This window comes from Mesoplodon bidens (genome assembly GCF_964165515.1).
Source record: "Mesoplodon bidens genome assembly, chromosome: 4".
Taxonomy (NCBI): domain Eukaryota; kingdom Metazoa; phylum Chordata; class Mammalia; order Artiodactyla; family Ziphiidae; genus Mesoplodon; species Mesoplodon bidens.
Genome location: NC_138160.1, coordinates 103,608,542 through 103,620,542, shown reverse-complemented (window position 1 = coordinate 103,620,542; position 12,001 = coordinate 103,608,542). Strand labels below are relative to the sequence as shown.

The following is a 12,001-nucleotide window of genomic DNA, read 5'->3' as shown; positions in this document are numbered from 1 at the left end:
CAGCTGTGACTTCTAAAATGTGACACTGCTGCCAGAAATACATTTCTAAAGAGTTAACTACTTTAAAGATAAAAACAAGCAATATGTTTTACAGCTATTAAACTGTGCAGGGAATGTTTTTTTTTTATAATTCAGAAAACACAAGCTTGTAACGTAAAACCAATTTTTAATGAAATAAAATGCATCTCCAATTTTTTCTGCATGCAATCCTGTTGTTTACAGCCAGAAGAATCTCTTCAGTGTCCTATGCCCAAACCAGATGCATCCCATGTTTCTACCAGGAAGCCATCAGAATCTATTAAAATTACTGTACACTGATAGCAGCGGGGACATGACAAATCGCAGGCCAAGAGTCAGATACCACAGAATGTATTTCAGGGCTTTGGGGGCAGGCCCATTTGCAACCAAATGATATTGTGTGAGGCTGGCATGCTCAGTGCATGACAAACTGATGCAATTTCAGTGCTGTCTACGGGCCAGGGGAGATTTCTCTGATGCTGGTTGTGGTTAGTTTACAGAATTGTGCAGAGTTCCCAGATTTGAATCACTTGGGGCCTGAAAGGGCTTCACTTGACAAGCTACAAATAATTACACTCTACTCTTACCATTGTACTCTATTATTTTGCCCCCCTTATCTCCAGGATTTGAGCTTTTGTGAACAAGCAAGGTCGGCTTCTATTTTGACCACAACACAACAAAACATTGTTCTATTCTGATATGATAAATAAAACAAGGCCCTGAAGACTAAACATTTTTATCAGGCCCGTTTTCCACTTTTATAGGCAAAAGTCAACTTTGAGTTCAGTTAGAAAGGGTGAGCTGGACAAAGCAGGCGGGCAGGTTCCTGCAATCCTCCCTTAAAGATGTGCTCTCGCTATCTGGTTATTGCAAAACCTCATTTGAAAAATGGGATATTGACTGACAGATAAAGGGCACATGGGCAGTGGCTCTTACAAGGTTTCTACTTCCCTTGTTCCCCTCCCTCTCATCTCCAGCTCCATCCTAACAGCTCTCATTCAGATACTCATAAAGAAAAAGTTTTCCCAACTTGGGATGCAATTAGAACCAAGCTGCCTTATGTCAGTGCACTGCTCAGAAACACCAGAGACTCCAAATTCAAGTTTGCTATTGAAGAAAGCAACTTGTGGAAGATTTTAAAGAGCATATCACCCAACTTCACGTGGCTCCTAAGGATAATATATTGATTATTGCTCCATGTATTTTAATTAAGTAAATGTGAAGCTTTATGCTTTCATACTTTTCCAAAGAAAAACACAAGATTTTTTGTTTAAACTCCAATGTCAAGTAACATTTCATAAAGTTCTAGTCTCCAGAAAAGTTTTTTTAAAAATCTATAATGATGATTAACACTGACTCAAATAAAGTAATCTAAACATCCCCTTTTAAAATCTGTTAAGCCTTGAGTATAGGTCAACCCTCCAGACTTAATTTTTGCAACAATGCTATGACATGTATATAGAATTTCATATAATAAAAACTGTCATTACTATCCCCATTTTAGAGATCAGGAAACTGAGGCATGGAAAAGTAAAGTAACTTGCTCAGTGAGTCACAGCTACTAAGTGGTAGCAACTGGGAACTGAGCCCAACGAGTGACTTGAGCTGCCTTGAATACGGCTTCCTAGTTCCACAATTCCATCTACCTAAGGCCAGGTGGAACACAAGCCCAACATATCTCATCTAAGCAGAAACCAAGAGCTGCAGAGTATTCAGGTTGACAGTAGAGACAAAGAATAGCGAAATTAAATTCTCATCAGTAGCTAAAGGATCTAAAACATAAAATTTCAGCTCCCCAAAGTGGATACCTTGATCCTGCCTCAGTACATGTCTTGCTGTAAACTGGACCCCTCCTACTCTCCAAATCTGGCTTGTCTAATATGGCAGCACTCACCACAAACCGCTATTGGGCATTTGAAATGCGGCTAGCCCGAAGGGAGGTGTCCTCTACATGTAAAACACACAAAAAGCTACTACAGGGCTTCCCTGGTGGCGCAGTGGTTGAGAGTCCGCCTGCCGATGCAGGGGACACGGGTTCGTGCCCGGGTCCGGGAAGATCGCACATGCTGCGGAGCGGCTGGGCCCGTGAGCCATGGCCGCTGAGCCTGCGCGTCCGGAGCCTGTGCTCCGCGACGGGAAAGGCCACAACAGTGAGAGGCCCGCGTACCGCAAAAAAAAAAAAAAAAAAAAGCTACTACAAAAAATATGAAATATTCATCATTTTATATGGATGACAAGTTAAGTAATATGTTGGATTTATTGGGCTAAATAAAATATATTATTACAATTCATTTCACCTGTTTCTTTTTACTTTTTAAAATATGGCTACTAGAAATATGTGGCTCGCTTTATATCTCCATTAGATGATGTGCTCTAAACTCACCCCTTAATCCCAAACTTTGTATGGCTGAGCCATTGGCACAAGCTGGTTACCTGACAAGAAAAGCAACTCCAAGAACAGCAGTCTGCCTCGCAGGAAGCCTCTTTTCCACTTACACTCCTTCTCCCTTCAGATTCCTCAGGCTCTCACACCACTGTCCCCTCCCCTTGACCTTGAAATACTCACTGTCAGTGTTCTGATTTAGAAAGAGCCTTTACCTGACCCCCCTTTCCTTCTTGCTGCTGTGCTTTCTTTCCCTCCTTTCACTGTCAAAGCACCTGAAAGGGTCCACACTCCATTTTCCTCACTCTCTCCAACTTCCCTAACTCACTGCAATCTGACTTCCATCCCCGCCACTGAAACTGCTCCTCAAAGGTTCCACATCCTCACCTCTTCCTCCTGACCTCTGTGTTCTCTCTAGAACAGCTGCTGGGCCCCTAACCACACAGTGGGCCTCGCCTACCCACGTGCTTCACCTGGACTGATGACCAACCAGGCACTTGGAAGACAGGGACAAAACCTATGTATCAAGTTCTGTCGACCTGTCTGTTGGACTCTGTCGACCTTTGCCCCAATTCTATGCTGAATTCTCTGCTGCAGCCCCTTCATGAATGTGCATGAGCCCTTAGCTTAAAACTTCCCCAGTTTTGCTGTTAGGGGAGATACTGCTTTGGGAAAGATCCCCAGTGTTCTCTTTACTTGCTGCAAATATTCATCCTTCCTTCTCCCGATCCTTGGTTTGGATGTACCTTTTGGCTCAATACCCACCAAGAGGCAAACCCAGTTTTCAGGTAACAGACCCCTACACCCTTGCCTCTCCGGTCCAGAATAACACTGAGTCTCAAGCATCATCTGAACAGTGAACATGAAGACACAGTCAAAGGAATAAGAAGCAAACTCTTGGGCAAAGGTGAAAATCTTGTCATTGGCTACTAGGAGGAAGTGAAACTGGAATTGGTTCAGAAACGGAAAACACAAGCTAACCAACTGCGGGTGGGAGAGCAGGATAGGTTTCCTGCAGGCAGAAGAACATGAGATTCGGAGGCATGAGAAGCCCAGGGCCTCCAGCAACTGAGCTATGGGGGAGCAGTCCAGGCATGTAGGGCAGAAAGTGCCAAGTGAAGAGATCAGAGGTGGAGGACTAATTTTTTATTTACCTTTTTCAGCTACCAATTCTAGACAGTTTCTAAAGCCCACTGTTCTGGAATCCCTCATATCCACCCTATGGCACTGTCCCTTCATCCTGTCACTTCTCCATCCTCCTACCCTAGCCTGGTCCATGGTAATAGTCTCATAGCTGACTCCAATCAACCCCCTTTGGAAACATTCTGTACATCAAGGTAAGTTTAATCAACATGATGTCCTCATTTTCATGTCACTTGGCTGTTCAGAAATATGCTCTGCAGCCCTGTTTACTTCTGCACAAAGTTATCAGATTTCAAAGTTTCCAATCCCATCCTTACCTGATGCTGGTGACAGGCATTCTTTCCTCTCCACCACCACACCCCCAAAGCAACTCAGACATCCCACCTTCTAGAATGTGCCCTCCTCTCCCCAATCCCTGTCAAAAGTGGAATGAACTCTGACACTTCAACAACGGTGGCTGCCACCCTCCAGGAGAAACAGAGAAAAGGCAGTCCTCCACGGGGACCTCTGCCACCTGGCTCTGCCCCATGTACCCAGAATACTTCACCCTCCACCTACCACTACCTCCTGCACACTGGACACTGCTCTCTTCCCATCCCCCATCACATAATGTTCATTTACATGTTTTTACCTTTTGGGGGGTAGGGGTTCCTTCACAAAAGCCTTATCCTTTCCATCTGCTTATCTAGATCCTACCTATGCTTCAAAACACAGCTTAAGCCATTTCTTGTAGGAAGTCTTCCTGGTACTTTACTCCTCACTGATGTCATTCTCAAAACCTCCATTCAGGGGCTTCCCTGGTGGCGCAGTGGTTGAAAGTCCGCCTGCTGATGCAGGGGACACGGGTTCGTGCCCCGGTCCGGGAAGATCCCACATGCCATGGAGCCACTGGGCCCGTGAGCCATGGCCGCTGAGCCTGTGTGTTCGCAACGGGAGAGGCCACAACAGTGAGAGGCCCGCGTACCGCAAAAAAAAAAAAAAAAAAAAAAAAAACAACCCTCCATTCAATACAACTTGCTATTTTTCTACCTATTACCATAAAGCATTCATTATTGCTTCATGGGTGCTGTGTCATTTGTGTAGAACTAAACTGAAAACTCCTTGAGGGCTGGAATCATGCATTATCGTTGTCAACTGCCCGTAGCTGGCAACAATCAGGGATTCGAAGACTAGATTTACTAAGTTATACAGATTAATTATGCTACTTTATAACAGATAAATGCTTTCCTTCCTTTGTATGCTAAGACTAAGAGCACAAGAGGTTAAATGGCAGTGATCTTTAATAATCTCCATCTATCCTTCATGGAACTATCCCTGAAAATTAACTATCTTACAATGTTACAAATATATTAACTAAGCAGTTGGTCAATTCAAAATATGTTAAGGGCCTTTCAAAGACTAATATTTCTTTATTTTTATAAACTGACTCTATGATAAATGGCCAATGAAAATGAATACATTACTAACATAAAGCAAATGTTGTTTTTTAAAAACTCTCCAAATCTAAAAAACTGGAAGATAAACATATACTTTGAAAATGACAGTGCTATAGTCAACTTAAGAATCCAGGGCCTACCCACATTCATTTAAGAACAATCTGTATAGCACCTGAAGAACATCAATGGAACTGTTTATAAAGGTTTAAATATAAAATCGTGCACAAGAAATTCAGGAGGAAAGATCACAACTCGACAGTTCTCCATCATGCCAGGAGGCGCTCCTGCATAGACCCAGGGCAGCCAAAGGAAGCAAAAACTGGATAAATCAAACAAAAGAAGTACTTAGTCTAGCTTTTGCATATCTAACGTTAAAACACACACACAAGATTTTAAATCATTTTTCACCATTATTATTTAATAAGCCAGTTCCTGGAACTTTGGGTTCTGTACCCATTTTCAATATGAAAATGTTTCCTGTATTTTAACTCTGCACATTACTGGACATTCAAGCTTACAAAACACTTCCTTCAATTACCAAAACTCACTCTCCCATGGGCTATCCTTTGTACTGAGTTTCTGTTTCAAGTTTCTCTCCAGGGTTTAATAATGATACTGGAAAACTCTTTTTGGTTTCCTAAATCAACCCCCAATGAACTGGGTGCATGGCTTCCAACTCTGACCTCCAAATCCCAGGAACATTCCAAAAGGTACTAGCATGATGCCCCTCCACCAGGACCACTTGGGCAGCAACAAGACCAGAGCCCTTCGTATCCAGCTGGTTCAGGGGGAATCCTGGTCACTGGAGCTGCTGGCACTTTGGTCCCATCCAGAATAACTCTGCACACCGCACCTCTCACCGCACCAGAATCACAGCAGGCTTCATTACAATCTCCGGACAGAAGGCTTACGACATGCAATCTACCTGGCAGGCTAAACAGCTTCCTCCTGTGCAGTGTCGACTCCAAGAGACTTCGGACCCCTGGGCAGGTGGCACTGAGCAGGAGAGCAGGGATGCCCAGGCCAGAGGTAGAGAAGACACGAGAAAAGGTAAAACTCACGTGCTGCCGCAATAAAGAAATCTATCATTCTCCTCCTGTTTTTTAGATCCAGGATAGTAACAGCAACTATTTTTTAGTGTATGTCCAACACCATAGTATGTGCTTTTCACTTGTTATCCCAGTTACATTTTTTTTTTTTTTTTTTTTTCGGTACGCAGGCCTCTCACTGCTGTGGCCTCTTCCATTGCGGAGCACAGGCTCCGGACGCACAGGCTCAGCGGCCATGGCTCACGGGCCCAGCCGCTCCGCGGCACGTGGGATCTTCCCGGACCGGTGCACGAATCTGTGTCCCCTGCATCGGCAGGTGGACTCTCAACCACTGCGCCACCAGGGAAGCCCCCCTCTCAGTTACATTTTTATCTTCACAACTCTCAGTGCCAGCATTCCCCCAGCCTTACAAATGAAGAGACTGAGTCATCAGGACACCTGTCCAGGTGAGAACCCAGGTCTGGCTTACCTTCAAGCCCAGACACTTTCCGCCCTGCTGCACTCCCCTTAGACTGCATATGCCTCAAGGAAATGATGGCAAAATATTAAAAGAAGACTTCTTTAGAAGTGCATATTTGCATGGGCAATCCATAAGACTCATCTACGTTTTCCCCATAAGAATGAAGTCATGAGATGGCGCTCACTAGCTTTTTACCTGCACCTACTCAGCTATCTCAGGACCAGCTTGACGCTGAAGAAAAGGCGAGATCGCAGAGACCACGACAGACCTCACTGGTCTCCTCCCGAAGAGAACCTCCCCCATACGGGTACCAGAAAGGCTGGATACCTCGGTTATTAGAGGGTTTTGGAGATGGAGGTGCTTTTCTAGAGATCCACGTGGCCCAGTATTCCCTGGGTATGGGACGTAAGAAAAAAATGTCAAATGCACTGGCCATTCAGGTGGATGCTGAAGGAAAAATTAAATATGATGCAATTGCTCGACAGGGACAGTCAAAAGACAAGGTCATTTATAGCAAGTACAATGACCTGGTTCCCAAAGAAGTCATGAATGCAGATGACCCAGACCTGCAAAGACATGATGAAGAAGCCATTAAAGAGATAACAGAAAAGACAAGGGTAGCCTTAGAAAAATCCGTATCGCAGAAGGTTGCTGCAGCCATGCCAGTCCGAGCAGCAGCTGTTAAACTGGCTCCTCCTCAGTATATCCAATACACACCATCTCAACAAGGAGTGGCGTTCAACTCTGGAGCTAAACAGAGAGTTATTCGAATGGTGGAAATGCAGAAAGATCCGATGGAGCCTCTAAGGTTCAAGATTAATAAGAAGATTCCCCGGGGACCACCTTCTCCTCCTGCACCTGTCATGCATTCTCCTAGCCAAAAGATGACCGTGAAGGAACAACAAGAGTGGAAGATTCCTCCCTGTATTTCAAACTGGAAAAATGCAAAGGGTTATACAGTTCCATTAGATAAACGTCTGGCGGCTGATGGAAGAGGACTGCAGACAGTTCACATCAATGAAAATTTTGCAAAACTGGCCAAAGCCCTCTACATTGCTGATTGGAAGGCTCATGAAGCTGTGGAAATGTGTGCTCAAGTAGAGAGAAAGATGGCTCAAAAAGAAAAGGAGAAACATGAAGAGAAACTTAGAGAAATGGCCCAGAAAGCCAGGGAGAGAAGAGCTGGGATCAAAACCCATGTGGAAAAAGAGGATGGGGAGGCACGTGAGAGGGATGAAATCCGGCATGACAGGCGAAAAGAGAGACAGCATGACCGGAATCTTGCCAGGGCAGCTCCAGATAAGAGGTCGAAACTGCAGAGAAATGAAAATCGAGATATCAGTGAAGTCGTTGCTCTGAGTGTGCCCAATCCTCGGACTTCCAATGAAGTTCAGTATGACCAAAGGCTCTTCAACCAATCCAAGGGTATGGACAGCGGTTTTGCAGGTGGAGAAGTTGAAGTTTACAATGTTTATGGTCAAGCCTGGAGAGGTGGTAAAGATATGGCCCAGAATATTTACAGGCCCAGTAAAAATCTGGACAAGGACATGTATGGTGATGACCTAGAAGCCAGAATAAAGACTAACAGATTTGTTCCCGATAAGGAGTTTTCTGGTTCAGACTGTAGACAAAGAGGCCGAGAAGGACCAGTTCAGTTTGAGGAGGATCCTTTTGGTTTGGACAAATTTTTGGAAGAAGCCAAACAGCACGGTGGCTCTAAAAGACCCTCAGATAGCAGCCGCCCCAAGGAACATGAGCATGAAGGCAAGAAGAGGAGAAAGGAGTAGATACTTTCTTCAGAGTGAATGAACTATTATTCATAACCCTAATGATGCAAGTCATATGGGGGAACACTTTGTAAATGGCCAGGATAAAAACTAAATCTGGGTGTCAGAGCCCAGCACTACTTTTTATTATAGGAGAAAGGGGGGGATGGAAAAATTCTACTTTGAATTATTTAGTTTTTTTAAAGAGTGGGTTGTGTTTGTGCTTCTCCCACCTTTTGGCATTTATAGAACATACTGCCCCACACATGAAATTAAGGCCACTTCCTTTTGAGTGACATCAGTACTTTGGGGTTAATATTTTGTCTAAGAATGGCTGCTTACAAATAAAGTTACCCCAACCACAGTGCGTAGAAAGAAGGATGTTCACATACTGTCCTGCCAAATGATGTTTGCCCCTGTTGTGCTCTGTTTTAATTTGGAGTGGGGAAAGTAAGCTCTTGCTTGGTGCAACTATCTGTTTCCAATAAAAACATTTAGACAAAAAAAAAAAAAATGAAGTCATACACAGATGTAGAGAACAAACATATGGACACCAAGGGGGGAAAGCGGCGGGCGGATGGGGGTGGTGGTGGGATGAATTGGGCGATTGGGACTGACATGTATACACTGATGTGTATAAAAAAATTAATAAATGAAGTCATAATATTCAAGCTCTCTGGAGTTCTAAGTAAACTTTTTTCATGGTACTGTATTTTCCATTTGGTAAAACTTTATCATTAATTGGTTTTGACAGAGTGTGTCTACCGGACATGAGAAAATCCTAAACAGTTCATGAATAAAATAAACACAGGTCAAACTCTAATTCAACTTCATGAACCCCAAATCCCTTTGCCATACTGGAATTTCTATGAAATGTTTACTTGAAAGGCATTATTTTTGTTGTTTTTGTTTTGCTTTGGTGGTAAAGTGAAGGAACAGGAGAGGGGTTCACAGTACCCAATGTACTCAAATCAGGAATCCCCCACAAGCCTAACTTAGGGAACTCTCTACAGAAATCCAACATAAAGAGTTACATTCTTAGAAACAAATGCGAACACTAACTACTACAGAACCAACCACGTGTTAAGGGCTGTACACCTATGATTTCACTTGATTAAAACAATCCCAAATGGATATAAAGCATTCCTAGTATGCCTATTTATGGGAACCAAGGCTCAAAGCATTTAAACAACTGGGGACTGTTAAACACATGGTTAGGAAGTGGCTGGGTGTCATCCAAGGTCCACTCTTCAACAGTGTTGCTACTTCCCTTCTCATAGAAAGTTCTCTCAAGGAGGTCAAGGTTACAAAATAAACATAAGCATCTGCCTGATTCACAAAGGCTGGCTCTAATGCTGCATGGGCCAGTATCAGAACAAGTACAACACGCTGACACGTGTCAGCACCCAAGGACGCTCGCACATCAATTTTCCCCTCTACTTGGACCATTGCACCCATTTAATGCTCCCTGGTTCCCCCATGTGTTAGACAACAAGGAAACTTGTTGGGAGACCCCGCTCCCAGCTGTCTTTCACACAGGCTTCTAGACTATGTTTTGGTACCTGGCCTTCAGAGAAGGACTGAGCCAAGGTTGGGAAGGCAGAGAGAGGCCTAATTACAGCAGTAATTCTTTTTGCACTAAATGTAATCTGAGGCAGACCCTTGCCAGGTAGTTCACATGCCTCATGCCATTTAATATTGGCAATGACTTTATGGTTAGGTATTATCGTTCACCTGTTTTAAAGATAAGAAAACTGAAGTTAACAGTTTGCTCATATTGAAGCTTGTTAACGTAACTGTGTTTATACATTCAGCTCTCCATGGAGCAATACAGGATTAGTTGATTTAACTATAGCTCAAGTGCACATGGTGTTCACAAACAGTAAGAATCTTTCTGAAAGAGAGTTCTGGGATTTCTTGTGGGTCTTGGAAAGAAACTGCTGAAAGTGATGGCAACCTTAGGGCCCAGTACAGCACCTGGTGTACTGTAGGCCTTCAAGAACCATTGGTTGAGGACTTCCCTGGTGGCACAGTGGTCAAGAATCTGCCTGGCAGTGCAGGGGACACGGGTTCGAGCCCTGGTCCGGGAAGGCCCCACATGCCGCAGAGCAACTAAGCCCGTGCGTCACAACTACTGAGCCTGTGCTCTAGGGCCCGCGAGCCACAACTACTGAGCCCGCGCACCACAACTACTGAAGCCCATGCACCTAGAGCCCATGCTCCACAACAAGAGAAGCCACTGCAATGAGAAGCCCGTGCACCACAACGAGGAGTAGCCCCCGCTCTCTGCAACTAGAGAAAGCCCGCGTGCAGCAATGAAGACCCAATGCAGCCAAAAATAAATAAATAGACAAATGTATTAAAAAAAAAAAAAGAACCACTGGTTGGGTAATTCCCTGACTGTTTGTGCCTTCACTGCTGAGGGCCTGGGTTCAATCCCTAGTCTGGGAACTAAGATCCCCCAAGCCACGTGGCCAAACACAAGGGAAAAAAAAGAACCATTGGCTGAATAAATGAATGCAAGTAAATATCGGGGCTGATGAAATTGTGCCTCACATTCCCCATCTCCATGCCTTCACCCAGCCCTCACCCACTGTCACCTCTCATGGCTCCGGCCTGTGCCTGGTACTTGTGCTGGGCTCTCCCTGCCAGCCCCGCCTGGGGCCCTACACAGCACCCAGTACACGAACTTACTCACCCTAATCACGTGAACTCTGAGCTAAACTTCCAATAAAGCAGACTGTCAGCCTCCACAGCCAGGCATTTAGAATCCTCTAGGTCACAGGAAGATGAACTCCACAGAACTTTTCTAAAACCAGGACTCACTGAAGGAACAAACCCTGACTGCAGAAAGAGCTTCTAACACAAAACCCCAGGTTACAGTGACATTCGTTCAAACTGCCGTCATCTGAACCTGGCTAAACCTGAACACTGATGAGTCAGAAGTCAAAAGTTCTACTTCTGCTCAGATAAAAGCACACAAGAATGGGTCTGGGTGGGGACTGGCCCAGCCCCACTGCCAGGCCAGAGCCATATGCTAAAACACTTAACAGATTTAGGTTTGGTTGTCTGGCTTCTTCTAAAAAGACCTTCTTATATCAGGAGAAAGGAGGAAAACAATTCAAAGTTTTACCTGCGAACACTATTAGGAGTCTACAGTGAAGAAGAGTGGCTGGAATTTCATCTAAGCACTCAGTGATCAATAAATAAATAGCAGTTGTCAACAATCGGTTGTTTAACCATATAATCAACATTCTTCATTTGTTTTTACATATGAGGTGATAAGCACACTTTAGATGTCATCCTCTAATCTGAAAGCATTGCAAGGGTCTTTTGATATGCTTATTTTTTTACAGTTTTTTTTGCAGTATAATTTTTTACATCTTTATTGGAGTATAACTGCTTTACAACGGTGTGTTACTTTCTGCTTTATAACAAATTGAATCAGCTATAATGCTTTTAAAAAATAATTCATTTAAAAAGATACAAATGAACTTACTTACAAAACAGAAATAGATCCACAGACATAGAAAACAAACATGGTTACCAAGGGGGAAAGGGGAGGGGGATAAATTAGGAGTTTGGGATTAAAATATACACACGACTATATATAAAATAGATGTACTCAATTTTTTTTTTTTTTTTTTGCGGTACGCGGGCCTCTCACTGTTGTGGCCTCTCCCGTTGTGGAGCACAGGCTCCGGACGCGCAGGCCCAGCGGCCATGGCTCACCACGGGCCCAGCTG

General features: G+C 44.1%; 2 protein-coding genes across 4 annotated transcripts in view; one reads left to right on the top strand and one right to left on the bottom strand.

Moving 5' to 3' along the window:
• Window positions 1-12,001, bottom strand: part of SNX24 (sorting nexin 24) — a 170,665-nt gene that overhangs the window by 137,936 nt on the left and 20,728 nt on the right. The window lies entirely within an intron of this gene.
• On the top strand, window positions 6,663-8,771 carry LOC308615423 (SNW domain-containing protein 1-like; the record flags this gene model as incomplete). Its single annotated transcript, XM_081230832.1, has 1 exon — window positions 6,663-8,771. The coding sequence occupies one exon, from the start codon at window positions 6,663-6,665 to the stop codon at window positions 8,274-8,276; it is 1,614 nt and encodes a 537-aa protein (XP_081086958.1). The 3' UTR covers window positions 8,277-8,771.